Here is a 27,319-nt window from a genome sequence, read left to right on the forward strand (position 1 = left end):
GGCTGTGATGAGGGAGTGAGGGCAGCAGGAGGATCGGAGTGGATTTTAACCAGGGATTGGGGAAGGGCAACCTCCACAAGGCACGGCAGGGTAAGTAAATGTGAACACACCCCCGCTGCAGGGTGGGGAAGGTATGCAGGTGTCAGTCCCACTTCCTCTCCCTCTCCCTCTTCCTTTCTAACTCTCTCATTCCCATTCCCTCCCCCCAACTCCCCATTCCCATTCCCCCCAACTCCCCATTCCCTCCCCCAACTCCCCATTCCCTCCCCCCAACTCCCCATTCCCTCCCCCCAACCCCATTCCCATTCCCCCCAACTCCCCATTCCCTCCCCCAACCCCATTCCCTCCCCCCACTTCCCATTCCCTCCCCCCAACTCCCCATTCCCATTCCCCCCAACTCCCCATTCCCTCCCCCCAACCCCATTCCTTCTCCCCCCCAACCCCATTCCTGCTTCCCCCCCCCAACCCCATTCCTGCTTTCCAATCCCAGACTCACTGTTTCCTATTCCCAGTCCTGTGCCCTCTCTCAATTCCCAGCCTTCCTTCCTTCTCCCACTCCCCAATCTGATTTCTGCTCTGGCTCCCATTCTGGCTCTCTTCCCACTCCCTCTCCAATTCCCATTCCCACTCTCTTTCCCATTTTCACTCTCTTTCCCATCTTCACTCCCTCTCCCCAATCCCAGCTTTCCCTGATTCATTCTCTCTCTCTCTCTCTCTCTCTCCATTCTCACTCCCTCTCTCCCATTACCAGCCCTGTTGCCTCTTCCCCAATTCCATGCCCCCTGTCTATCCTCATCTCCATCCTCATTCCCTCTGGCTCCCCATTTCCAGCCCCACTCCCTCTCCCACTACTATTCTGAGCCCCTCTCCCTCTCCCATTCCCGCTCCATCCTCCTTCAGGCATTGCAGTGTCGTATTTACTGGAACATTTAATCTATCGGCATCTGTGTGTGATACATTGTATTCCCTGCACTCCCTGAAAATGGGGCCTGGAGACAGCAAGGGAGGACAATATCGCAGTTGAAAGATCTAAATTTACGACTTGGCAGTCACAGCTCTGCCTCCTCTCCAAAATAATCCCCTCCCAAACTGTTTCCATCACCTGCTCAGTGACCAGTCTTGTACCACTCCACTTCTGTATCCCATCCCTTTTAACTGCATCGGTTCATGAAGGCAGCTGACCCCCACCTTCCCAAGGAACATGCAATAAATGCTGGCCTAACCAGCAATTTCCATGCCCCACGGATACATTTTTAAAAAAGTGTTTTAATCAGTTCAGTTTATTTTAACTCCCTATGAGCAAATTAATGTATTAGATTTAACATACTTAACTCGTGGCTTTTACATTTGTTTTGTGGATGCGTTCTTTATTGGACATTCCTAATTGCTGTTGCAAAGGTGGTTGTGAGCTGCAATCCTTTGGGTATAGGGGACACAATACTGTGAGGCAAGGAGTTCCAGGCTTTTGACCCAGTGACATTGGTGGAACAGTGATATATTTCCAACTTAGGATGGTGAGTGGCTTGGAGGGGAACTAGCAGGTGATGGTGTTGACATGGATCTGCTGCCCTTGCCCTTCTAGTTGGAAGTAGTCCTGAGTTTGGAAGGTACTATCGAAGTATCTTTGGTGAATTTCTGCATTGTAGATAGCACACGCTCTTGCTACTGAGCATTGGTGGTGAAGGGAGTGGATGTTTGTGGATGTAGCACCAATACTTTGTCCTGGATGGTGTCAAACTTCTTGTGTGGTTGGAGTTGCACCCATCCTGGCAAGTGGGGAGTATTCCATCACACACACCTGACTTGGTCAGAAATCACATAACACCAGATAACAATCCAACAGGTTTAGTTCAAATCACAAGCTTTCGGAGCGTAGCCTCTTCGTCAGATGAGGTGCGAGGGAAGCAAACACAGAATTTATGGGCAGAGAGATCAGAACATCATACAAATGGTGTGAGTGGAGTGTCGAATGCTAAGTCTCTGCAGGTGACCAAGGGTGCTATTAGCAAGTTTTGAGAAGATTTGTAGCTCAGGTTGAGGTCCTGGATGTAGGTTTGCTCACTGAGCTGGAAGGTTCATTTTCAGACGATTCGTCACCATACTAGGTAACATCTTCAGTGAGCTTCCAGACGAAGCATTGCTGATGATTCCTGCTTTCTATTTATATGTTTGGGTTTCTTTGGGTTGGTGATGTCATTTCATACGATGACATCATTTCCGGTTCTTTTTGTCAGGAAGTGGTAAATCGGGTCCAAGTCAATGTGTTTGTTGATAGAGTGCCAGTTGGAATACCATGCTTCTAGGAATTCTCATGCATGTCTCTGTTTGGCTTGTCCTAGGATGGATGTGTTGCCCCAGTCGAAGTGGTGTCCTTCCTCATCTGTATGTAAGGATATTAGTGAGAGAGGGTCATGTCATTTTGTGGCTAGTTGATGTTCATGTATCCTGGTGGCCAGTTTTCTGCCTGTTTCTCCAATATAGTGTTTGTTGCAGACCTAGCAGGGTATTTAGTAAATGCCATTAGTTTTGCTTGTTGTCTGTATAGGTCTTTCAAGTTCATTAGCTGCTGTTTTAGTGTGTTGGTGGGTTTGTGGGCTACCATGATGCCAAGGGGTCTGACTAGTCTGGCAGTCATTTCTGAGATGTAGGGGAGAGTGGCTAGGGTTTCTGGCAGTGTTTTGTTGACCTGTTTGGGTTTATTGCTGAGGAATCTGCGGACTGTGTTCATTGGGTACCTGCTCATTTTGATTGCTCTATGTAGTTCCGAGGGTGTTAGATTTGATTTGGAGATGCTGGTGTTGGACTGGGGTGTACAAAGTTTTAAAAAAATGACACAACCACAGGTTATAGTCCAACAAGTTTAATTGGAACCACTAGCTGTTGAAGCACTGCACCTTCATCAGGTGGTTGTGCTGATGAAGGGGCGTCGCTCCGAAAGCTAGTGGTTCCAAATAAACCTGTTGGACTCTAACCTGGTGTTGTGTGATTTTTAACTTTTAAGGGTGTGAGAGATGGTGTGAGTGAAAGGTCAACAGCTGAATAACGACTGAAGGGTTGACGTATAATCCAGTTAAATGAGGCAGAGAGATAATTTTTTTAAAAAAATAAGGTGGTGCTGGAGACAAATCAAATAACATGGAACAAAATCAGAAGCCCAGCAGCATCTGCAAAGAAAAACCAGAGGAAGGGTCACTGGACCCGAAATGTAATGCCGACTTTTCTTCACCGATGCCGGCTGAGCCGCCCGCAGCCGCACCCCCGCGCCCCCCCACCTCCACCCTTGCACCTGACTTACAGCATCCGCAGTTCTTTTGGGCTTTTTATTTGACTGGACTAACATGCTAGGTGTAGGAGTCGCGTGCCCAGAGTCTAACTAAAGTAAGAAGTAACCCAAAACTGTACAAACTAATTAAGGTTGAGAGATCATAATTTATGAAGGTGATGGTATGAAAACAGGACAAGTAAGGAAGATTTTACAGAACAGTGTGGGGGGGGTCACACGCAGTGCAACATGAACCCATGGGTTGAGGGTGTCTTCATGGGTATGGAACTTGCCTGTCAGTTTCAGCTCGGCAATTGCTGTGTATCTCGAAAGGTGCCTTCCTTACTACTCTGGTTAGATCTGTGGCATGTGATTCTTATAACTATCATCGTGTTATTTCAGTCAAATAAAAACCGAAATAACTGCAGATGTTGTAAATCAGGAGCAAGGGCAGGGGTTACTGGGGTTGGGTGGGGTTCAGTGGGTCTGACAGCATTTGTGACGAAAAATTGGAGTTAACATTTTGGGCCTAGTGACTTTGTGCTGTGACCGTACTATACTAACTGTGTCTGTAAAATTGTAGCTCCATTCAATCCTTATCAGCACAACGTTTTATCATAACTGTGCTTGTTATTAAAATGAATAGGTCATGTATAGACTTTCCCATGATTTTGTTACAAAAAGACTGCATTTTAAATCAGTTTTCAAAGTTATTACCTCTGGCGATTAATGTGTCCAGGCAATTTCTCCCCTATATATAAGTTAAAATAAAAGATTGGTTTTGGACAATTCAAGGACTTTCCTCAGCCTTGTTTCAGGTCGCTAAAAACGTTGACAGCCCTTCCTCTGGTTTATCTTTGCAAATGCTGCTGGACCTGCTGGACCTCTGTGTTCCATGTTACTCCAGTTATTTAGTTTATCTCCAGCACCACCTTACTTTTAAAAATTATCTCTCTGCCTCATGTAATCAGATTATACGTCATCCCTTCAGTTGTTATTCAGCTATTGACACTTTACTCACACTCAAGGTTAGAGTGGTGCTGGAAAAGCACAGCAGGTCAGGCAGCATCCGAGGAGCAGGAAAATCGACGTTTCAGGCAAAAGCCCTTCATCAGGATCATTCCTGATGAAAGGCCTTTGCCTGAAATGTCGATTTTCCTGCTCCTCGGATGCTGCCTGACCTGCTGTGCTTTTCCAGCACCACTCTATTCTTGACTCTGATGTCCAGCATCTGCAGTCCTCACTTTCTCCTACTTTGCTCACACAGTCTGACACCCTTGGTCACCTGCAGAGACTTATTACCCGACTTACAATCCCACTCCACTCACACCATTTGTAGGTTGTTTAGATCTGTCTGCTCATAAATTCTGTGTTCTGTTTGCTTTCCACTCACTTCACCTGACAAAGGGGCTATACTCTGAAATCTTGTAATTTCAAACAAACCTGTTGGACTATAACTTGGTGTTATGTGATTTCTGACTTTGTCCACCTCAGTCCAATACTGGCACTTCCATGTCATTCCCGACTTGTGCCTTGTAGATTGTGGACAGGCTTTGGGGAGTCAGGCGATGAGTTACTCACCACGGAATTCCTAGTTTATGACTTGCTTTTGAATCCACAGTATCTTTGTGGCTAATCCAGGTCAATGTCTGGTCGTGGTAACACCCAGGCTGTTGATGGTGAGCGATTCATTGTTAGTAATGGTATCGAAGGTCAAAAAAGATGAGGGTTAGATTCTCACTTGTTGGAGATTGTCATTTCCTGGCGTGTGTGTGACGCAAATGTCTGTTGCCACTTGTCAGGCTAAACCTGGATGTTGTCCAGAGCTTGCTGTGTTGAACAGAGTAGTTCAGAATCTGAGGAAACTTGAATGATGCTGGACATTGTGCAATCATGAACAAATATCCTCACTTCTAAGGATGCAGGTTAGGCCATTTCTGACTGAAGTGCAGAGAAATCTCTGCCACAGAAAAGGGTTGAGGCCGACGCTTTGAATGGTTTGGAGGAGGAGTTTGATACAGTTCTTAGGGCTAAAGGAATCAAAAGGTAAATGAAAGGTTAAACAGGTTAACAAGGTTTGAGAAGAATTCCTAGAACCGGAATTCTATCAACAAACGCATAGACTTGGACCCCGTTTACCACACCCCTGGGAAAAAGAGCAGGAAATGACATCACCAACCCAAAGAGACCCAAACACACAAATAGAAAGCAGGAACCATAAACAGTGCTTTGTCTGAAAATAAGCCAGCTCAGCAAGCAAACCTACATCCAGGATGAACAGGGTACGGATTGAACGATTAGCCATCGTCATATTGAATGGCATTACAGGCTCGAAGGGCTGAATGGCCTACTGCTACTAGCTTCTATGTTTCTGTGTCTTCTGACCTTATGGTGAAGGGGAGGTCGTTGAAGGTCATCCCTGAGGAACTCCTGCAGCAATGTCCTGGAGCTGAGACTCCAACAACCACAATCATTTTCCTAAGTGCCAGGTTTGACTCCAACTAGAGGAGAATTTGCCCCGATACCCATCGATTCCAGTTTTGTTAGGGCCCATTGATGCCACACTCTTGTCGAATGTGACCCTGATGTCAAAGACTGTCACTCTTAACTCACTTCGGGAATTCAGCTCTTTTGCTCATGTTTGAACCAAGGCTGTAATGCCGTCAGGAGCTGAGAGACCCCTGGTGGAGCCCAAACTGGGTGTCTCTGAGGAGGTGCTGCTTGATAGCTCTTCCGTCACTTTACTGATGATCAACAAAGACTGATAGGGCAGTAATTGGCTGGGTTGCATTTGTCCTGCTTTTTGTGTAGAGGACATATCTGGGCACTTTTCCACATTGTTGGGTTATAACTGCCCTGGAACAGCTCGGCTAGGGAAGCCGCAATGTGTGGAGCGTGACTCTTCAGTCCTATTGCCGGGGTGGAATGAGCTTTGAGAGAGTGGTGGATGTGGGTCCAGTTACAACATCCTTAAGACATTTGGATAAGTATATGAACAAGGACTGTGCGGAGGGATATGGGCCAAGCATGAGCAGGTTTAGTCTAGTTTGGAATTATGATCAGCATGGACTGGTTGGACCAAAGGGTCTGTTTCCTTTCTGTCTGACTGTATGTCTGTGAATAGGACCAGTGAAAGTGGCATGATGTAGGAAGGGACATGCTAATGGAGTTACTAAGGCAGTTATCCGTCATTATTTTTTTTTTGTCAATCCTTTATTTAACTTCTGGGTGACTCAGGATCAGCACCTTCATCAATGTGACAAATTATGGAGCACAAATACAGTTCTATCTCGAGCGATCCCAGGGCAGGTACAGGGTAAGATACAGAGTGAAGTTCCATTTACTCTTTTAAACTGAAGTAAAGCTCTCTGTACTGTTATACACTGATAATAAAACTTTCTATACTCCTTCAAACTGAAAGTAAAGGCCTCTACTCTTTTAAACTGAAAGAAAGTGGAAAGTCAAGTCCCTTGACACCATCTCCATCAAACACACCTGGGACAGAAACAGCACGAGGTTAAATACAGTGCAGAGCTCTGACCACTCTTTGAAGTAAAAGTAAAGTTTCCTCGACTCTTGTCCCCAACCAACACTCCCAGGGCTGAGACTGAACAGTGGTTGAAAGAAGTTCCCTCTACTCTTAAGCTGGAAGTAAAACTTCCTCAACTCTGCCTCCATCACACATCCCCAGGACAGGTATCTCATTGGGTTAGATTCAGAGTAAAGGTCCTTCTACTCTTTTATAACAAAAGTAAAGCCTCCTACACTTTTTGTAAACAGGCAGTAAAGCTTCATCTTTATTTATTCTCTGTCGCACAGAACAACTTCTGCTGGGGGGCCTATGAACTACTCCCAGCCATATTTTAACCATTATTATCTCTCTCTTCCACCCATATGCATTTTTTATCGTCCAAACCAGGATCATTTCTGACCATTGTGCTTATTTCTCTATCAAAGCTATTTCTCCACCCCTCCCTTCCTGCCTGTGGTTTTCAAATAGTCACATACCTCTGAAGAATTAGTTCTGAAGTTTGGTCTCCTTGTAAATATTTCTCTGTAATAGACTGAAGATCGTACCCATTTACCTCTGTTTGTGTTGTTAATTCAGCTTTTTTTTGTCTTGAATGATACGTAGATTTAAGCAAAGGGCCATTCGTTTTACCTTGTTAGCATTTTATTCCCTCTTTGGACATAATTGCTGCTGTTTCTTATGCTTTTAAACTGTACTCCTTCCTGTCCTACTCTGTCAGAAGTCACACGACACCAGGTTATAGTCCAACAGGTTTATTTAAAATCGCAAGCTTTCAAAACGCTGTTGGTGAAGGAACAGCACTCCAAAAGCTTATGATTGCAAATGAACCTATTGGACTATAACCCGGTGTCATGTGATTTTTGACTTTGTTTCACCCCAGTCCAACATCACGTCCCAATCTTGGGTACCTTTTAGCAAAGTAGCTGATCTGCAATGCCACCATATCGTTTTGTTTTGTATGTCTTTCCTGTGGCCTTCTTCCCTTTTATTTAGTTTGAACCTCTTCCTCCAGTCCTCACTTCACCAGGGCACTGGCCACAGATGGTTCAAATGAAGCCCAACAGATTAGAACAGCTCCCTCCTACCCCAGTACTGACACAATTTCCCCATTCTTCCCATGTCCTGTACTAACATGACTGACTGCTGTTCATAACAAAAGAAATTTGCAACAGGTTTAATCAATGTCGGGAAACTAACTTTTATTGTGAGCAAATTTATTCTTAAACAAGTGGCAAAGAATGGATTACTGAATTACAACTAAGCGATTTAGATCATACCCCTTTAAAACTCCAAACATACCCATGTGCTATAATCTGGTGTTGTGTGGCTTCTAACAGAGCTGAAAATGTGTTGCTGGAAAAGCGCAGCAGGTCAGGCAGCATCCAAGGAACAGGAGAATCGACGTTTTGGGCAAAAGCCCTTCTTCTAACAGAGTAGAACAGGAAGGTGCAGAATGCAAAAGCATTGCTTTCACAAATAAAATGGGCAAAAATAAATGGTTTAACACAAAAAATATGGATGGAAAAATATACTCAGGAAAACTGATTCTGTAGATGAACATCTGGAGACAAGGATGTGATTTTCTGTCGATTTTATGAGTGATGGCAATGATGACGCGACATTGCCGGCAGGGTCGTGGTTTGATCTTTGATCTTACAGCCGAACAGGTGAATGTATCTCTTTTCCTATCTTAGAATTCTTACTTTGGTTTTATATTGTTTTATTTTTCACTCTTGGAGAAAGGCCTTTTGTTTGCAGGCTACTGAATGTCTCCAAGTGCACTGCTCTTGGACCTCTGTGATAAACTGTGGCTGGAAAGCTGTCATTATGCAGTTTGTTTCTTAGCTGCTAATATTACTCCTGCCTCAAAGTATCCAGCTCATTACAGCAAACAAATATCAATCTCATATAACTGAAGTGTACACCACACAGTCCTGTTTGATCTTCAGGACCTGTCTCCTAGTACTTTTTAGCTACACAGGCAGTCCCTGGATTGCAAATAGGTTCAGTGTGGAGTCTCTTCGCATGCAGATTTGTACACGAGTTGGAACACACTGTAAGACAGTGTAAAGAAATGTTTGTATGTCAGGTCTTTAAGATTAAACCTCTATATTGGCTTTGCATCGTAAGGCAGGTGTTTGTAAATCAGAGATTCCCTGTATAAGTGTCCAACTTCTAGTTAATAGTCCAAAAGGAAAGAATAATAAAATATATAGTCCTTTACCACCTGGGAAAGGGGTGGTTTAGTGATGCAGGATCCTGGGAAACAGTCAGGTTGGTAGGACTGCCTCCCAGGAAAGCGGGAAATATTTTTGGGATATGGAAAGTGAAATAGTGAGTGTTTAGTACCCAGAATTCCATGGTAAACGGAAACCCATCCACGACACTGTTTGAGAATGAAGAGCAATTTGCCCCAGTTTCCTCAGTCTGACTCATCGATTTAACTGACTCTTCATTAACCTGCCCTTCGCAGAGGTCAGCTGTGTCCAAACAGATCGAGCCTCTTCCAATAACGATGGTGCATCCGGAAGCAGTTGGTTGGATGGGGAGGTGTTTAGGAATCTCTGCGAAGTGATAAATAGAGTCATAGAGATGTACAGCATGGAAACAGACCCTTCGGTCCAACCCGTCCATGCTGACCAGATATCCCAACCCAATCTAGTCCCACCTGCCAGCACCCGGCCCATATCCCTCCAAACCCTTCCTATTCATATACCTATCTAAATGGCTTTTTAAATGTTGCAATTGTACCAGCCTCCACCACATCCTCTGGCAGCTCATTCCACATACGTACCACTCTCTGTGTGAAAAAGTTGCCCCTTAGGTCTCTTTTATATCTTTCCCCTCTCACCCTAAACTTATGCCCTCTAGTTCTAGGAAAACAGCCCCAGCCTGTTCAGCATCTCTTTATAGCTCATATCCTCCAACCGTGGCAACATCCTTGTAAATCTTTCCTGAACCCTTTCAAGTTTCACAGCATCTTTCCAATAGGAAGGAGACCAGAATTGCATGCAGTATTCCAACAGTGGCCTAACCAATGACCTGTACAGCCGCAACATGACCTCCCAACTCCTGTACTCAATACTCTGACCAATAGAGGAAAGCATACCAAGTGTCTCCTTCACTATCTTGTCTACCTGCAACTCCACTTTCAAAGAACAATGAACCTGCACTCCAAGGTCTCTTTGTTCAGCAACACTCCTTAGGACCTTACCCTTAGGTGTATAAGTCCTGCTATGATTTGCTTTCCCAAAATGCAGCACCTCACATTTATCTGAATTAAACTCCATCTGCCCCTTCTCAGCCCATTGGCCCAAAATGTTGAGAGAGACTCGAGACTAATGTTTTCCCAGAGAGTGGCCAGGGCAGTGGTCCCAGCAGTATTCCCAGGAGTCTTGCAAGGAGCTCTGTGTTTGTAAAAGGAACGTTGGGAAGTTTCCAGGGAACGAGGGAGGCAGCCTGGGCTATCATTCAGTGTGTGACAAACAGTTTGAGATCTCTTCCCCAGTTTGACAAGGCAATTGTTTTCCAGTCTCATTCCTTTCAGTGAAGACTATTGCATTGGTTACGCAGTCAGTACAACCCTGTGACACTCCTGTCTGGTACAGGCAGAAAGAGAGCTGCAGGGTTACTTATTCTGCTGAGTGTCATCGCAAATAGGAGTAATCCGAGACCTGGAACGGTGGTGTGACAGGCAGAGATTTCATCTAATAAGGTGATATACAGTGAAGTGGACCTGAGAATCCCCCGTGTGATCCAGCTCTTGCAGTAAACCTTCCTCATCTCCCTTCAGCAGTGCTGTTCTTACACCTCATGATGAATCTGTACATCGGTGAGGGTTTATAAGACTGGCTGTGGTTGCAGAATTAAGACTGTTATAGAACTTAAAGCATGTTCAGCAGTTAGAATCAGAATGAGGGAGGTTGTGTTGGAAATCTGAAAGAGTTCTGCGGCCAATCCGGCTCCCCTCAGTTCCACTCACAGGCCTGTGGAAAGTGGCACAATCTATGGGCACTTTTCAGAAGGCAGCCAGGGTGGGAGACTCTGCTCCTTGTCCCCCTCCAGTGGCAGAGAGGAGCTGCTGCAGCGGCGTTGCCATTTCCCATCAGTGAGACTCAGACCAGCTCCTGCACAACAGTGACCACACGCGGCCCCTCGGTGACCACTCAGATACTGCAGCTCCAGGAGGTCACAGTTTCACGGGATGTCCCCTTCCCCACTCGCCACCACGTGCCCTCACACCACCTCTCCACAAAACCCTCCCTGACAGTGCCTTCTGTTCCCACAGCTCCATGCACCCCCCCTTTCCATATCGCACATTCTCCTCACCGTGACCCCATATCACCTCCCCCACCACAAGTCCTGCCTCCTGCTGTGGAAAGTGCCATGTTGCTGTGTGCGTTTGGAATATGACGCTTAGTTCTGGTCTCCCTGCTACAGAAAAGATGTTGTGAAACTTGAAAAGGTTTACAAGGATGTTGCTGGGTTTGGAGGATTTGAGCTACAGGGAGAGGCTGAACAGGCTGGGGCTGTTTTCCCTGGAGCGCCGGAGGCTGAGGGGTGACCTTCTAGAAGTTTATAAAATCATGAGGGGCATGGATAGGATAAATAGACAAAGTCTTTTCCCCAGGTTAGGAGAGTCCTAAACTCGGCACAGGTTTAAGGTGAGAGGGGCAAGATTTACAAGGGACCTGAGAAGCAACATTTCACACAGAGGGTGGTACATGTATGGAATGAGCTGCCAGAGGATGTGGTGGAGGCTGGTACAATCACAACACTTAAAAGGCATTAGGATGGGTGTATGAATAGGAAGGGTTGGGGGGATATGGGCCGGGTGCTGGCAAATGGGACTAGATTGGGTTGGGATATCTGGTCGGCATGGACAGGTTGGAGTGAAGGGTCTGTTTCCGTGCTGTACCTCTCTTGGTGCTAACGTGCGTTATTTTTCCTGTTTTTGTTTTGCAGGTTGTGGTGACGAAGCCTGGGCAATGGCTCAGACCCTGCAGCTGGAGATTCCCAACTTTGGGAACACGGTGCTGGAGTGCCTGAACGAGCAGAGGCTGCAGGGCCTGTACTGCGACACCTCCATCGTGGTGAAGGGCCAGACGTTCAAGGCCCACCGCGCCGTGCTGGCGGCCAACAGCTCCTACTTCCGCGACCTGTTCACCGGGAGCACCCGGGCCGCCTTCGAGCTCCCGGCGGCTGTGCAGCCGCAGAGCTTCCAGAACATTCTCAACTTCTGCTACACGGGAAGGCTGTGCATGAAGGCGGGCGAGCAGTTCATGCTGATGTACACGGCCGGCTTCCTGCAGATCCAGCGCATCGTGGAGCGTGGCACCGAACTGCTCTCCAAGGTCAGCTCGCCCAGGTGCGACTCGCAGGGCCTGAGCGTCGAGGAGCCCGCCTGGGAACCCCCCAGCCCTGCCGCAGCCGCCCCTCACCCCCTCCCCCTACCCCTGGCCTCCCGTGTCAAGGTGGAGCAGAGTGAGGGGGCAGGGATGGGTTTGCCCCGAGGCCGCCGGGCTGGGGAGGGACCCTCCGGGAGCAGCGCCAAGTCGGCCCGCCTCTCCCACGAGGGTCCGGCCTACCCCGCCGCACTGCCCCGTGACCTCTCCAGCCCGGGAGCCAGCAGCGTCCACCCCAGCGACAGCCCCTTCTCCTGCCAGAACGACGAGGAGGACGACGAGGTGGAGGAGGAGGCAGCGGGAGAGGAGGAGGGGCTGGAGGACATGACCGAGGAGCAGTACGTCCAGATGTGCAGCATGTACAATATCATGAGCGTCCCTCATGTCGGTAAGCAGGCCATGTGCCAAATGCCCACACATGGGTGGGCACACGCACGTGCACATGCACACGCATACGCGCACCCACCCTCAGCCAACTGCTGGGGGTGAACGGTCACTACCCCACTCTATCAATCTTTCTACTCCTCACCTCAACGGGGTCAGAACATGGGGTTAGAAGGAGGCCTTTCAGTCCACCGAGCTTGCCTTGTCATTCCACATCACAGTTGAACATCAGTCTGCGTTTTCATATTCCTTGATGCCATTAGTTTCCAGAATCCTGGTGATTTGAATTTCCGTAGCTCTCTGGAGCTAAGGTTTTCAAAGATCCGCCTACCCTTGGATGAAGACATTCCTCCTCATTTCTGTCTAAACTGCACCCCATCTCTTCTCTCTTCACCCCCCCCCCGCCCATCCCAACTTTATTTTGAGGTGGTCTCCCTGGTTCTGTAGTTACTAGGGGTTTCATAATATGTGTCCGTACTATCACACCTGTAAGGGTTTTGTACATTTCAGTGCGCCTCATTCTTCAAAGCTGTAGGTAATACAGATACACCTTCCCCCAACCCCTTGACATAAGACAGTCTGTTGTTCTGAAGGTTAGTCTGGTGAACTTCCATTGCACTGTCTCTTTGTTACAAGTGTTACAACACGGGGTAAACTCTCCTGCTTAATTTAAAACCAGCAACACCGAAAAGATTTATCCCGTGCAGTAATCTGTAACAATTTGAGTGGCGAAGAACTGTGTAAAGTAAAAATTAGCAACTTTATTTCTTAAAGTATAACAGACAATAATTAACTAACCACTATTTACAATTTCTTCCTCTAACTATCTTTTACTTTCCCTTCTATAATACTAGTCTGATCAAACTTCCTATTAAGATTTATAAAACAACATTTCTTATCTCCGAACCAAGCAGCTGTAGGTTCTTATCTTGGGATCTTCCAGTGTCGTCTTTTCTCCTTGTTAGGAATTTCTGCGTCACAAGTTACTGATCAAAAAGGTATTTTAAGGAGTTTTTTTTCAAGCAGTCTGGTACATGCTAGATCGTGGCAGTTCTCCTCTCAACTGTTCAATTTTCCCCTGGTTGTGTCTTGACTTTTAAGCTTGTCAATATACTCAAATCAAACTTGATTGGAAATTGATATTTTTTGGGGTATAATTTAAACTGGCTGAATTCAAATTTGTCTTTGTCTCCAGGCAAAAACTAATTGAGTTGTTTGACCCAGTGTTACATCGTTGCCTTATTGAGAACACCTGGTGCAGTAGTCCAGCTGCTTTTAACTCTCTTAAAGGTACACCCACATCTTCACAACACAAGTATGTCCTTCCTTTATAAAAAGAGACCTAAACTGCTCCAAATGAGCGCTCACCAAGGGTCTATACAAATGCAGCAAGGCATCTTTCCTCCTCTACTTACTTTCCCTTGAAATTAAGACCAACGTACCACTTGTCCTCCTAACTGTTGGCTGTATTTATGTCTTAGTCTTCAGTGACTCATGAACAAGGCTGTTGAGGCCCTTTTGCACACCACTTTGCAACCTCTCACCACTTCAGAAATATTCTGTGTTTCTCTTTTCTTACAATTTGATACTTGCTGATATTTCTGAGATGGATTAGTAAAACTGGTATTGGGAGCCACCTTTGATGGCGATACAAAGGAAGGTGGGCAGGTGAAGTGTGAAAAAGACCTGCAAGGTCTGCAAAACACTGTCTATAGGCTCAGGCTCAGGACTGACCAACTGTCAAACCATCACAGCAAGTCAGACCAAAGGAGAAAAGGGAAAATGATTGGCCAAGGCATTGACATGGAGAAGAGCAAGTCAGAACCATAGGTTCCCAGCTATTTTAAAAAAGGTACAAGGTTTGAAAAGAACGCTTTTGTTAGTTGAGAATAGGTGTCTGTGAATGAATGTGCGTCAATTCTAATGAGTAAAGGGACTGCGTTATGAGTTTGACTGACTGTCTTAACTTGGTTTTAAATATAGCTATCAGCACACTTGGGACTGTTCAGCAATTGTCCACCGTTCCCCACCGCCTCCCTTTGCCCCTTGTGTTATACATTGTTGTGATGGTGTGGAATTTGGCATTCTTGCAAAGCTTTGACAATATGTACTTCTTCAGATATAATAAAGACTCTGCTCCTGAAACAGACAGGGTAAGTGAGTGTGTAAAGATTTGGCAGATGGAATGTAATGGGGAAAACCATAAAGCTGTTTGCTTTGGCAGAAAAAAATAGGAAAGTGGAACGTTATTTGAAAGGAGAGAGACCGCAGAATGCTCTGGTGGAGATAGGTCTACCTGGGCGTCAGCTTTCCCTCTAAACAGGGAGCCCTGATACATAGACTCAGCAACAGTCAGTGTGTAGGTACAAGAAATAAGGAAGGCAAAGAAAATATGGGGCTCTTTTGCACAAAGGATTGGATTATGGAACTGGAGAAGCATTGCTGCAATGGCACAGGATGTGTCGGTGAGTCTACACCAATGTGGAGGTGTGGCGAATTTTGTTCACTATCCTTAAGGAGGGATAGACTTGGATTGGGGCAGTGCAGAGACGGTTTAGTCGGATAATCCTTAGTAAGAAGGAGCTGTCTTTTAGCAAAGCTAAACTGGTTAGGCTCGTGTTCATTGAGGATGTGAGAAAACGAAATGTTATCTCATTAAACATAAAGTTCTGAGGAGATCTGACTGGGTAGATGATGAAGGGATGCCTCCTCTTGTTGGGAGACCTGGAGGAAAGGGTCGCGTTGTCAAAATAGGGTTTCTCTGATTGCAGATGTCAGTGAGGAGGAGTTACCACTGTAAGGGTCATTACTCTTTGGAATGCTCTCTATCTATCAGCCATGCAGCTGGATTGTCACATTTATTCCAAGTTTCTGCAACACCTTTAACATGTGAGTGAAGGGCTGTGGGGGGGGGGTAGGGAGAAACTATTTTATTAATTGGCAGAGAAGGCTTGAGAGGGTGTTAGACCAAATCCTGTTCTCAATTCTTATTTCATGCTCTTGTGTAACAAAAAAAGAGACGCTTCAGCACATTGGGTCTGCACCACCAACAATAATTTTTACCAACCGCAGGGCTCACTCAGTGTCACTGGGTCAGCACCGAGGGAGCGCTGCGCCGTCGTTGAGGGTCAGCGCCGAGGGAGCGCTGCGCCGTCGTTGAGGGTCAGCACCGAGGGAGCGCTGCGCTGTCATTGAGGGTCAGCGCTGTCATTGAAGTTGATAAGGACTTTGGGAGGAAGAAGAGGATTTTCAAGCAAAGATTTTACATTTGGTTTGAGAATGATTTTCGGAGGATAAGGTGGTGATAGGATTGTAACCAGATAATTTAGCTTGTGTGTTTGGTGGGAAGCAGATGAGGGATAGAGGAACTGTCAGCTCATGAAGAGGGGTTGAGAACCAGCTCCTGCTTGGACCATGCTAACTGTTTGAATTCCATTCTGTAGCAGGAGCCTTTGATCTCACTCCGATGCTGGTGTCTTTGTTGAGCCAGATGTGGTTGTAACCGTGTGTGAACGGTGCGGTTTCCAACTCCGGTCTTACCGCTGGCAGCTGCTGGGTGAGGCCGGGAAGGTGAACCGTGGGCGGTCCGTTGTTTTACGTTCTCCCTCTTTCTCTTCCAGCCCAACCGGAGCGGGTGGAGGCACTGCCTGATCACGTGGACGGCCGGTCGAGGATGAGAATTCGCCACGATCTGGCGGTGCTGCCGGCTGACCTGATTAACCAGATCGGTCATCGCTGCCACCCCAAGCTGTACGTGGAGGGAGACCCCACTGAGAAGCTCGAGCTGGTGACAGGTAAGCAACAAGCTATTGACCTGTCACTGGTCCAGACTGGGTTAAACCACACCGACCCAGGCTGGACCCGGTTAATCCACACTCACTCAGGCTGGACTGTGTCAATCCACGCTAACCCGTGATCCGTGAATTTGGGATGCTGGGAAGGGGAGGGGTTTGTTTGTGTGGATCAGGGAGTAAATACTGCAATGACATGGAGGAGTAATGGCTGCAAGAAACGGAGGCAGGTTAGGGAGGGGGGTGAGCTGCCTGCTGTTCTCCCCTGATGTTCTTCAGTGGCTCCGTGGAGCTGACAACTTAATGCACTGCACTGTGCAGCAGCTTGTCATATCGTGTTAGAGTTCCCAGAGAAAGCAGTAACTTAGCAAAGAGATTAATTTCCCAAATTCTCCAACTGAAATATCCAGAGTGGTTTTCACTTTTTAAGACATTACCAGAGAAAATAATCTAAATTTGGGTGTAATTCCAATATTAACTAACCAGCAAGTCAGATGTCAATTCAGTTTCTTGAACTGGGCATAAGTACGACATGGAAGGACAGTCCACCGTTTCTCTGTGGAATTTTCCAGAATTCATCTCCAACCGCTCCGCTCCCACTGAGTATCCAGACTGGACTATCACCAGCAGAGTGCAACACAGTGATTTCTCCCTCTCTCCCTGGTCTTTCACAGTCCCGACAACCCAGACTTTCGGAGAATCCTCTGTCCAGCCCCTTTTAGAGGGTTTTTTCAGCTTTGATCGAAGCACCTCCTTGCAGGAAGTTTTGCTTCCGTGCCTGATGTAGGAAAGGTCCTGATTCTTTTCTGCTTCTTCTGTATAGCAGCTTATTCAGCATTTCTGGAAGTATTGTAGAAACTGTGAGACTTTGCACCATAATGTTTCCCCATCCACTCCTTCACCACTCTGTCATGGGAACATGAAAGCACGTGGACGCTTGTCTGGACTGAGGTGTTGAGCAGGAATTCATCCACCTCCCGCTTTTCCGAACAGCGTGTCTCACCTTGAGTTAGAAGGACATAATTGTTATGCAAAGTTGAGTTTTTGCTCAGCAGTTGCTTTTACGATAGTAAAACATCTCGTGGTCTTTTGTCGGCACATTATTCACCAAAAGATCGAAGCCAAGTCACGGGGTTATGTTAGAGGAGGTAAGATGAAATCCTTTGATGAAGAAAGTGGATTTGATGATTAAAGATGTAAAGTGAGGTGGAGAGTCATGGGCCCTAGACAACAGTAGGCCTGAGGGGGAGGGGGGTGGGGGTGAATGGCAGGTTGGGGGTGAAGGGCGAGGAGTGGGTGAAGGGCGCGGTGGGGGAAAAGGGAGAGGGGTGGGGTTGACGGAAGTGGTGTGGGGGTGAAGGGGGAAGGGTGGGGGAGGTGTGGGGGTGAAGGGGGAGGTGTGGGGGTGAAGGGGAAGCATGTGGGGGAGGTCTGGGGGTGAAGGGGGAGCATGTGGCCAGCAGGGGGACTGGAGAGCTGGTGGACAGTGGTGTGGGGCTCTGGGGGATGGAAGCGATGACTAACATGGCGTGCTGATGGATAACTGCTCCTTGCTGCTGTATAACCTACAGGTACAAGTGTCTACATCACACGAGCTCAGCTGATGAACTGTCACATCTGTGCAGGCACAAGGCACAAGGTTTTACTCCGGAGGCTGCTGGCTGCCTTCTTCGATCGGTGAGTTAGTGATGTTCCATCCGAGTACTCTCTGAGCTTTCATAGGAACAGGTCCCTCAGGGCTGACAGTTTTGGTTTGTTTGGGGTGGTTCCATCAGATGGCTGTCTGTACCCACAGCCCCATCCTACCATTTGGCCCGTCCTTATGTTCCTATATTTCACACCGCGAAGGTTTTGTAACTGTGTTTCGGTTCTAATGGAATTCAGCTCTTGTGTCCCTGTTTGAACCCGGACTGTAATGAGGTCAGGAGCTGAGTGGTCCTGGCAGAACTCAAACTGGGTGTTGCTGAGCTGGTGCAGCTGATGACACCTTCCATCACTTTCCTGATGACTGAGAGTAAGACTGATGTGGCTGGGTTGGATTTGTCCTGCTTTTTATGTACAGGACATACCCGGGCAATTTATCACATTGTCAGGTAGATGCCAGTGTTGTAACTGGACTGGAACAGCTTGGCTAGTGGGGTTCGGGAGCACAAGTCTTCAGTTCCATTGTTGGAATGTTGTCAGGGCCCATATCCTTTACGGTACCCGGTGCCTCCAACTGCTTCTTGACATCACACGGAGTGAATCGAATTGGCCGAAGACTGGTATCTGTGACGCTGGGGACCACTGGAGGAGGCCGAGATGGATCATCCACTCCGCACGTGTGGCTTAAGTGACTTAGTGACATTCACTGACTCATTGTGAATGCTTCAGCCTTATCTTTGGCGCTGATACATCAGGCTGTTCCATCATTGGGGATGGGGATATTTGCAGAACCACCTCCTCCAGTGAGTTGTTTAATTGTCCACCACCCACTCATGACTGAATGGGGCAGGATTGCAGAGTTCAGATCTGATCCGTTGGTTGGGGGAAATCGCTCAACGCTGTCTCCCCTTTGCTGTTTGTGCTGTTTGAAAAGCAGGTAGTGCTGTTGGTAACTTCACCTGGGTAGACATCTCATTTGTAGGTCTGCCTGATACTGCACCCCTGGCAGGCCCTCCTGCACTGTCCACTGACCCAGGGTTGATCCCCTGGTTTGATGGTAATAATTGACGTTGCAGGTTGCAGGTTGAAAACGTATTCTTGAATTCATTCTTGCGAAGTGGCCATTCGTTGCCTCTGTAATTGAGTGGCTTGCTCAGCTAACAATCAATCACATGTAGGCCTCGAGTCTCATCAGTTCAGACTTGGCAAGGACAGCAAGTTTCCTTCCATATAAAGCCCAGATGGACTGAGGCTGACTTTCTGTTGTAGCTTTATTTCATCAATTCAGTTAAGTTCCTCCTCTGCCAGTGTGGGATTTGATCTCCTGTGCCAGGTTAGTAATCTGGGCATTAATATTGCCACTCTGCGCTCCTTCCTGAATTATTACAGGCACCAGCTCCAGGGCAACCTGAAAACGGTGAACTGAAACCATGGCGTGGTTTGGTAGAAGTGTCTCTGTAGATTTTCCCAAGTGTGATTAATTTCTCGTGTGGTTTCTTTCCCCCCCCCCCCCGCAGGAACACTCTGGCGAACAGCTGTGGCACCGGAATCCGTTCCTCCCTGTGCGATCCGAGCCGGAAACCTCTCGATAGCAGGATACTCAATGCCATTAAAGGTAAACATGGAGGGCTGTGCGATAGAGAACTGTTCGTGGTACAATAGGTAGCGAGAGGAGAATCGGCACTGAGCTGTCAGGCAGAGAGTTGGGGGAGATGTAGTGAAGGGCCAGAGAGTTTTATGGCACATATGGGTCCAAGGCACTCAAAGGCAAACTGTTTGCTTCCCAAGTTCCCTGGTAATTCAGAAATGAAGGTGCAAGGCCTGAACATATTCCTTTTGTTTGCAGAGAATGGCTCCCGCTGTAGGAATGTCCATCCCTTGCAGCAGAGGTAAATGAGCTGGGGTTTAGTTAATTCCTTTTAGCCAACATCTCTCTCATTCCAGAGATGTGACTACTTAATCCAGGCACTCAGTGCTGTGCTGAGGGAGTGCTGTGGCTCTGCCTTCCACATGAGAGTTTAGGCTAGAATTCACAAGCTTAAGGGATAATCTGATCAAAGTTTCAAATATATTTAACATGAGCAGACAAAGTGGATGAAGATAAACCATTTTCACTGGTTGAGGATTGTAGAACTCAGGGCATAGTCTGCGAATTAGGGCCAGAACTTGTTGGTCCCCACTCCCCACCAACCTTCCCTCCACACCTGGCACTGTTCCCTGCAGGGACATGCAGCACCTTGCATCCACACCTCCCCTCTTTTACCTCCCACACCTCCCCTCTTTTACCTCCGTCCAGTGTCCCCAAGAGTCATTCCAAGTCCGGCATTTCCTCTAACCTGATGTATTGCATCCGTTGCTCCTGATGTGGTCTCCTCCATGCCAGAGAGATGGAGTGCAAACTCTGGCACTAGTTCGGGGAACATCTGTGGTGCACATGCTCCAGTCAAGCCCGCCTCCTCATCGCCAGCCATTTCAACTCCGCCCCCCCCCCCCTCTCGATGACATGTCCATCCTGAGCCGCCTCCACTGTTAGAATAAGAACACCTCCTCTTTGGCCTCGGGAACTCACAACCCCATGGCCTCAGCATAGAATTCAGCAGCTTCCAAATAACCCCACCCACCATCACCACCACTGCCCCTCCCCTCCCCATACCAAGTCCAGCCCTCCCCCTTTGCCCTGCCACATTGACCATCCTAATGTGTCCACCTTCCTTCCCATCTGTCCACTCCACCCTTCCCACTGACCAATCTCAATCACCACCTATTACCATCCCACTTACCATTCCCCCCTCCAGCCTCACCCCTCTCCCTCCCCTCTCTCTCTATTTATTTCTCAGCCCCCTTGCCCCTCTGGTGAAGGGTCTGCCTCGAAACGTCGACTCTCCTGCTCCTCGGTTGCTACTTGACCTGCTGTGCTTTTCCCAGCTCCATGTTTTATCGACTGTGACTCTCCAGCACATGTAGGCCTCGCTATCTCCGAGACGCTCGGGAGCACACGTCTGCACAGAAAGGGTGGGGGATGTTTGGCACTGTCCTCCACAAGCAGCAGTGGGTGCTGGATCAATCCTTAATTTTGAATCAGAGAAATATTTGTTAGCAAAAGTATAAAGGGATGTGGGTTAGAGGTAGGTAAATGGTGTTCGGCCACAGGTCTTATTGAATGGTGTCTCAGGCTGAGGGGCTGAATGGCCTACTCTTGTTCCTATGTTCCTTTATTCCTAGAGATTGCACTAAGGCCTGCGTGCCCATTTGTGGGCATTAGAGGTCCCATGGCACTATTTGGAGAAGAAGGAGGCTTGTTCTCTTCGCCATCTCTGATGAGCATTTGCCCCTTGACCAAAGTTGTGACTGTGGGATCGTGCTGTGTGCAGTTGAGCTGCTGCATTCCAGTTGAAAGTGGAATATTGAATTAAGGGTAAAAATGCTTTGGGGCACTGGGATCTTGGGAGTGTGCAGGCAAACGCCAGTCTGTCTATCTCTCTCTCTCTCTTTCAGTCTATTGTCAGAACTTTGCCCCGAACTTCAAGGAGAGTGAGATGAATGCCATTGCCGCTGACATGTGCACCAATGCCCGGAGGGTAGTCCGCAAGCACTGGATCCCCAAGCTCAAGCTGATGCTCGCTGAGGGCGACGGCGTCTACCGCTCTGTCATCACCGACGCAGCATCCGGCAATTTGCCAGACGGTGTGTCTGGGAACCAGGAGGTGGAGCTGCAAGGAACTGGGCAAAGGCATGAGGCCAGTGGGATGAGAGCCTCTGGCACTGCCCACAGATATGAGACAGGCTTCCCGGAGGGTCTGGAAGACACCGGGAGCGGTATCGTGGAGGCTCCGAACTAATGGAGCCCTGCCAGACGTTCCCAGAGTAGGAGCCATGCTCTGCAGGGGAGACAGACTGCCGTGCGCATGGCCTGATGAACTGGGGATTGTTGGTGTGAGCTGGATAGCCGCTGTGTACTGAGCAAGGAGGAGGGCATCGCAGAATCTCACCCAGGCAATGAACTCTATCGCTGCTGGGCACTGCATTTGGTTCATTTGCAACTGGGGTGATGTGACCATGAGTGTAAATCAAGAAACAACAACAAAAAAAGGAAGACTTGCATTTATATAGCAGCTTTCCCCTCAGGGCATCCTAAAGTGCATCACTGTCAAAGCAGTACGTACTCTCGAAGTGCGGCCACTGCAGGGAATGTGGCAGCTAATTTTCACAGAGCAAGATCCCACAAACTGCACTGTGTGATGATGATGGTTTGATCTGTTTTGGTGCGTGTTCATTGAGGGACAAGTGTTAGCCTCAGCACTGCAGAGAGATCCCCTGCCCTTCAGGTACTGCTCACCTGAGAGGGCACCCTGACGTTTAATCTGAAAGCTGCACCTCTGACAACGCAGCACTCCCTCCACGCAGTTCAAGCGTGTCCCAGTCTAAATGGTGGGACTTGACCCCTCGAGTTTCTCTCACACACACGGTGTGGCTGGCATATTAATAGACCCAATAGTGCCTCAAAGGGCAGGGAGACAACTCGCTGCTGAACTCTGGTCAAGAATTTAGGTCCAGAGACTAAGCCCAGATGGAGATGTTGTTAAAAAATAATATTTATTCTTTGAGGTGTGGATGGTTTTTTTTGCATTTGTTGTAACTGTCCCTGAACTGAGCGATTTGCTTGATGATTTGAATTTAGAGTCTGCCACATTCGCTATGAATCTGGAGTCATGTGTAGGCCCGACTGGGTAAGGATGGCAGATTTCCTTCCCTAAAGGACCAGAAGTGATCCTGATAGGTTGGTGAACAACTGATGCTGGTTGCCATGGTCACCGTAACTGAGAAGGGCTTCCAATTCCCCGTTGATTCGTGGCATCGAAGTTTCACCAGTTGGTGGGATTTGAACCCGCTTTCCCCAGAGCATTGGTCTCTGGATGATGCCCTGTCCGAGTGACCGGGCCAACAACTGCTCGAGTGGAGTGTTGACCGAGCAAAGTTTTCATGAGGAACTCGGTCATCTCCTTGCTCAAACACACTCGGCCCCATTACTTTGTGCTGGCTCCACGCTCTGTGGGACCCAAAGCCCACTCTTCACAGTAAGTTCGCCATCGAACTCTCCAAGAGCAATTGCAAATAGTCAGCCACTTAACCATGTTGTGAGTGAATCGCCTGCAAGCCCACTGCTCCTCTCCAGCGTACCGTGCTGGTTTAGCAGGCATGTATATATCATTACCAAACCAGGCCATTCGGCCCAGCAGTGTTTACGACCCACATTAACCTCCCCCTCATTGTTACCATGAAGGCCCCATCTTCTCAAATTCACCCCTCACCCGAGACGTGGTCACCCTCAAGTTAAACCACCACCACTCGTCTCTCTCTCTCTCTCTCTCTCTCTGTCTGTCTCTCTCTCTCTCTCTCTCTGTCTGTCTGTTTCTCTCTCTCTCTCTCTGTCTCTCTCTCTGTCTGTCTATCTCAAGTAGTCCCCCACATGGGATCAATGTGGATTTCACCAGTTTCCTCATTTCACCTCCCCCCAACCTTATCCCAGATCCAACCTTGCAGCTCGGCACTGAGCTCGTCAACTGTCCTACCTGTCCATCTCCCCTCCCACCTATTCACTCCACCCTCAACTCTGACCTATCACCATCACCTCCACACCCCCTCCCCCATCTACCTATCACATTCCCAACTCCCTTCCCCCTAGCCTCTTCTCTTTCCCCCCCCCCCATTTATTTCTCCACCCCTTTTGCCCACAAGCCTCATTCCTGATGAGTTTATGCTTGAAACATTGATTCTCCTCCTGCTCCTGGGATGCTGCCTGACCGGCTGTGCTTTTCCAGCACCATACTCTTCGGCAACAGCTGTGCCCACTTTCTCTTCCCTGGGACTATGGCAACTTTACCTTTTGGAGAGGTTGCAACTGTGTTTCTGATTGAGAAATCATGAGAGTTAAGTGTAGTATTGAGATTACACTGCTAATGTACCACTAAGCCCAGGCCATATCTGGTTCTTAAATTGACTAATAACAATGCCATGGAAACCAGCAGGATTTCCAGTGGAGGAGTAGAGGTGTCCACCAAACAGAGTGAAAGGGTAATTGAGGGTATTGTTGTTTGTGGCATCTTGCTGGCACAGAGCGGCTCCTATTTTCACCTGCAAAATGGCGATCAGCCAATGAAACGATCATTGTTTTACGTGACAGATGTATAAATGCAAGTCTCTGACCTAACCGTTGGGAATGCCTTCTGAAGTGAGCTTCCCATGATCTTCTGTACTACAAACAGGTCCCATGTTGGCCCAGTTTCCTACCACCCAGTTTGGCTCTGACCACTTTCCTGGCTCTCTCCCATCCCTTCCTGTCTGAAATACTAATGACTAAATATGTTGCTTCCAAAGCATCTGTAATCTGACCTGGCAGAGTGGGTACTCCAGGTGAAATGGGGACAGGGGAATATTTGGTAGCAGAATTCGGAAGAAAGTATGCTTGGCATTTGCTTGACAGAATGTATTGACGTCAGTCACTGAAGGCAGTTGGCCTCATGATTTCTGTGTTCCTGAGGTGCACCCCCCCCCGTCATTGTGGAGCTTGTTTAGTCATGGAATTATTGACAGTGTTGGACTTGAGGCAAGAAACTTAGGGTGTCACTAATTGGAGTGGCTCTCACTCTGTTTCCTTGAATGGGCAGTCAGCAATGGGTAATGTCCTTGACAATTAGGAATGTCAATTGTACTTTGAACCCTGACTTCTGCAAGAACATGAATGGTTTTAGGCTTTGGTGTTTGTAAGACTCTTCACTTCCTCTTTGACAGTGGAAGGGTTGGCTGTGGGATGTGCATCAGTGAGTGGCCCCATTCATTCACAGCAAGTCACTCCGATGGACCCTTTCAATTTCACACCACTTTACACACCAAGGCGCTAGCCCTGCTCTTCAATGAAATAGTTAGTGTGACGTTGTAGCTCCTATTAAGCCAGCTCCATGCTCCTTGTTTCCATTGGACTTTGTGGTGTCTCCCTGCAGAGAAAATCTCATATCATGGGAGGCAGCTACCGTAACGTCATGACATGCGGGAGCTTCCAGGATCTCAATCTTGCTTGAACCCCCAATGTCACCATTATTAGGGTCTTTCAGCTGCTCTGTATGTTGTCCAGGTACAGTGACTTGGGCTGAGGGAATGTTCAGCCTGACTTCCTGCTCTTTATGACTCATTCTGTCTGAGCTGGGGACAGTGGGCCAGAGCTTGGTTAACCATTCCTTTCAGGATGTCCTCGGTTGCTGTGACTGTGTGCTTGCCAGATGCAGAGGACACGTTAGGATCGACCACATTCATGTGGTACTGGAGTCACATATGGACCAGGAGTGAGGGAGCCTTTTTATATTGAGCCTAGGTGAGCCCACAGCTGGAGCAACATGTCCAGTTTTCGTCTCCTTACCTCAGTGGGAGCAATTGGAGTTGATTGGAGTAGATCCTGACTTGAGAGAGCTCTTCAACGGTGCAATCATGTATAACGGGCCCATGTTGTCCAGTGTTGAGAAGATCGACAGCAGATTTGATAAAAATGTCCAGAATGAGGTAGATGGGAGAGTTCACTTTCACCGGCCAGGTCAGAAACAGGGATCAGAGTTTCTAAATGATAACAGCCAGGTAGGATTAGTTTAGGAACGTGGTCAGCGTGGACTGGTTAGCACCGAAGGGTCTGTTTCGATGCTGCGTGGCTTTATTAACCATCTATGAAGTGGAATCTCTACATGAGGAAACTTTGGAAAGTTATACCCCAAAGAGGGCTGTGAAAGCACAGTTAATGTGTGCATTTGAAGGCAGAGATCGAAAGATGTTTGCACTCGGAAGGAGTCTGAGAGATGGGGTGGAAACGTGAATGTGAAGTTAAGGATTAGCAATGACCTTACTGGAAGGCAGAGCAGGCTGGAGTATGCTCATTCTGCCCCTTTTATTGAGTGTGAGCTGATTCAGTGAGGAGAGCAGACTTTCTCCCCAGTCCAACCCTCCCCAGGGAGCCATTAAGTTTCTGAGAGTTTTTTTTTCCACTAGTTTATCTATTTATCTTCAAATGTTTAAAAATTTCAAACTGCATTGGTTTCTCACAGGCCTCTGGTTAACAATTCAGTAAAAATAACTCCCATTACCATGTGTGAACACTACACAATTAATTGGACACCAGTTTAAGCAGCTATATTGCTGACTAATAAAACAATTAAATGCTCATTACAATGATGTTATCTACAGTGTGGTTCCCTGTAGACAGATGTGAGTCTCTCTGCAGTGGTGTCTGTAATTTTGCAGCCAATTTGCATGCAGCCATTTCCTACAACAGACAACATTGTAATAATTATTACAGATTTATTGATTGCAGGATGGATGTTGGCCTTATTCTTTAAGATACTTGACCTGACAGAGCTGTTGTGAGCTTGGTTTAACATCTCAGCTAAAAGGTCGTGCGGCACCCCCTTCAGTACTGCACTGCACTCTCAGCCTGGATGATGTGCTTATGTCTCCATTATGATTCTGAGGTGAGAGTGCTCCCCACTGCATCAGAGCTGAGGGCCATAACTCTGCACCCAAGATTGGCATTTAGAAGTTGAAGTGCTAATAAATCATTTATGAGAACCGCCTGCAGTCTGGACTATAGTCACGTGTTTGTATTATGAAAATGGATCACTACTTGATGTGGTCATCTGGCATCATTCGCTTAAATGCTGTGGTCGGTTTTGGATGCTAAATGCACTTGGTAATCTGTGCCTGAAATCATATACTTAATTACTAGTTTCCAATGAGACTGCCCAAGAGACGCTAATAATTTGGGTGAATAACCTGCATTTATTTCACAACTCAAGAATGCCCAAGCTCAACAAAAGTTTTGGAAATAAAAATCAAATACAGGAGACACTCAGTCTCTTATGAGAACACTAATGGTGAGAGGGCAGAGTTAACCATTCTGGTCCTGTTGAAAGGTCAAGACCTAAGTTTTATCACTGTTAGAGGAATTTTAGCAGCAAGTTTACTTGCTGTAAGTCCACATAAGCAGGAGAGGTAGTGACCCCATCTTCTGATTTTGAGTGGCAGTTGGAAGGTAATGCTGACTGGGAGAAATGTCCTGCTTTTCAGCTACTGCTAACACATGTTTAATGAGGGGAGCGAGAAGGAATTTAATTTCATCTGAAAGACAGAAAATCCATAAATCAAGGAGAGGGGCTTAGAAACTGCAGTGTGTTGATTGTATCTTCAAATCATCATGATTGCATCTGGGTGAATAAATTGCTCTAACTTAAAATCGATGTGCGTTGGGCCAGCATCCCCTCAGGTG

At 47.4% G+C, this 27,319-nt stretch overlaps 1 protein-coding gene across 1 annotated transcript; it reads left to right on the plus strand.

Moving 5' to 3' along the window:
- On the plus strand, nucleotides 1–26,622 carry LOC132818936 (nucleus accumbens-associated protein 1-like). The gene is made up of 6 exons (XM_060830077.1): nucleotides 1–90; nucleotides 11,760–12,587; nucleotides 16,204–16,377; nucleotides 17,946–18,051; nucleotides 19,536–19,633; nucleotides 21,514–26,622. Exons 2-6 carry the CDS (start codon nucleotides 11,783–11,785, stop codon nucleotides 21,855–21,857), a joined length of 1,527 nt encoding a protein of 508 aa, XP_060686060.1. The 5' UTR covers nucleotides 1–90; nucleotides 11,760–11,782; the 3' UTR covers nucleotides 21,858–26,622.
- The last annotated feature ends 697 nt before the right edge of the window (nucleotides 26,623–27,319 follow it).

The sequence above is a fragment of the Hemiscyllium ocellatum genome, chromosome 9, assembly GCF_020745735.1.
Source record: "Hemiscyllium ocellatum isolate sHemOce1 chromosome 9, sHemOce1.pat.X.cur, whole genome shotgun sequence".
NCBI classification, from domain to species: Eukaryota; Metazoa; Chordata; class Chondrichthyes; order Orectolobiformes; family Hemiscylliidae; genus Hemiscyllium; species Hemiscyllium ocellatum.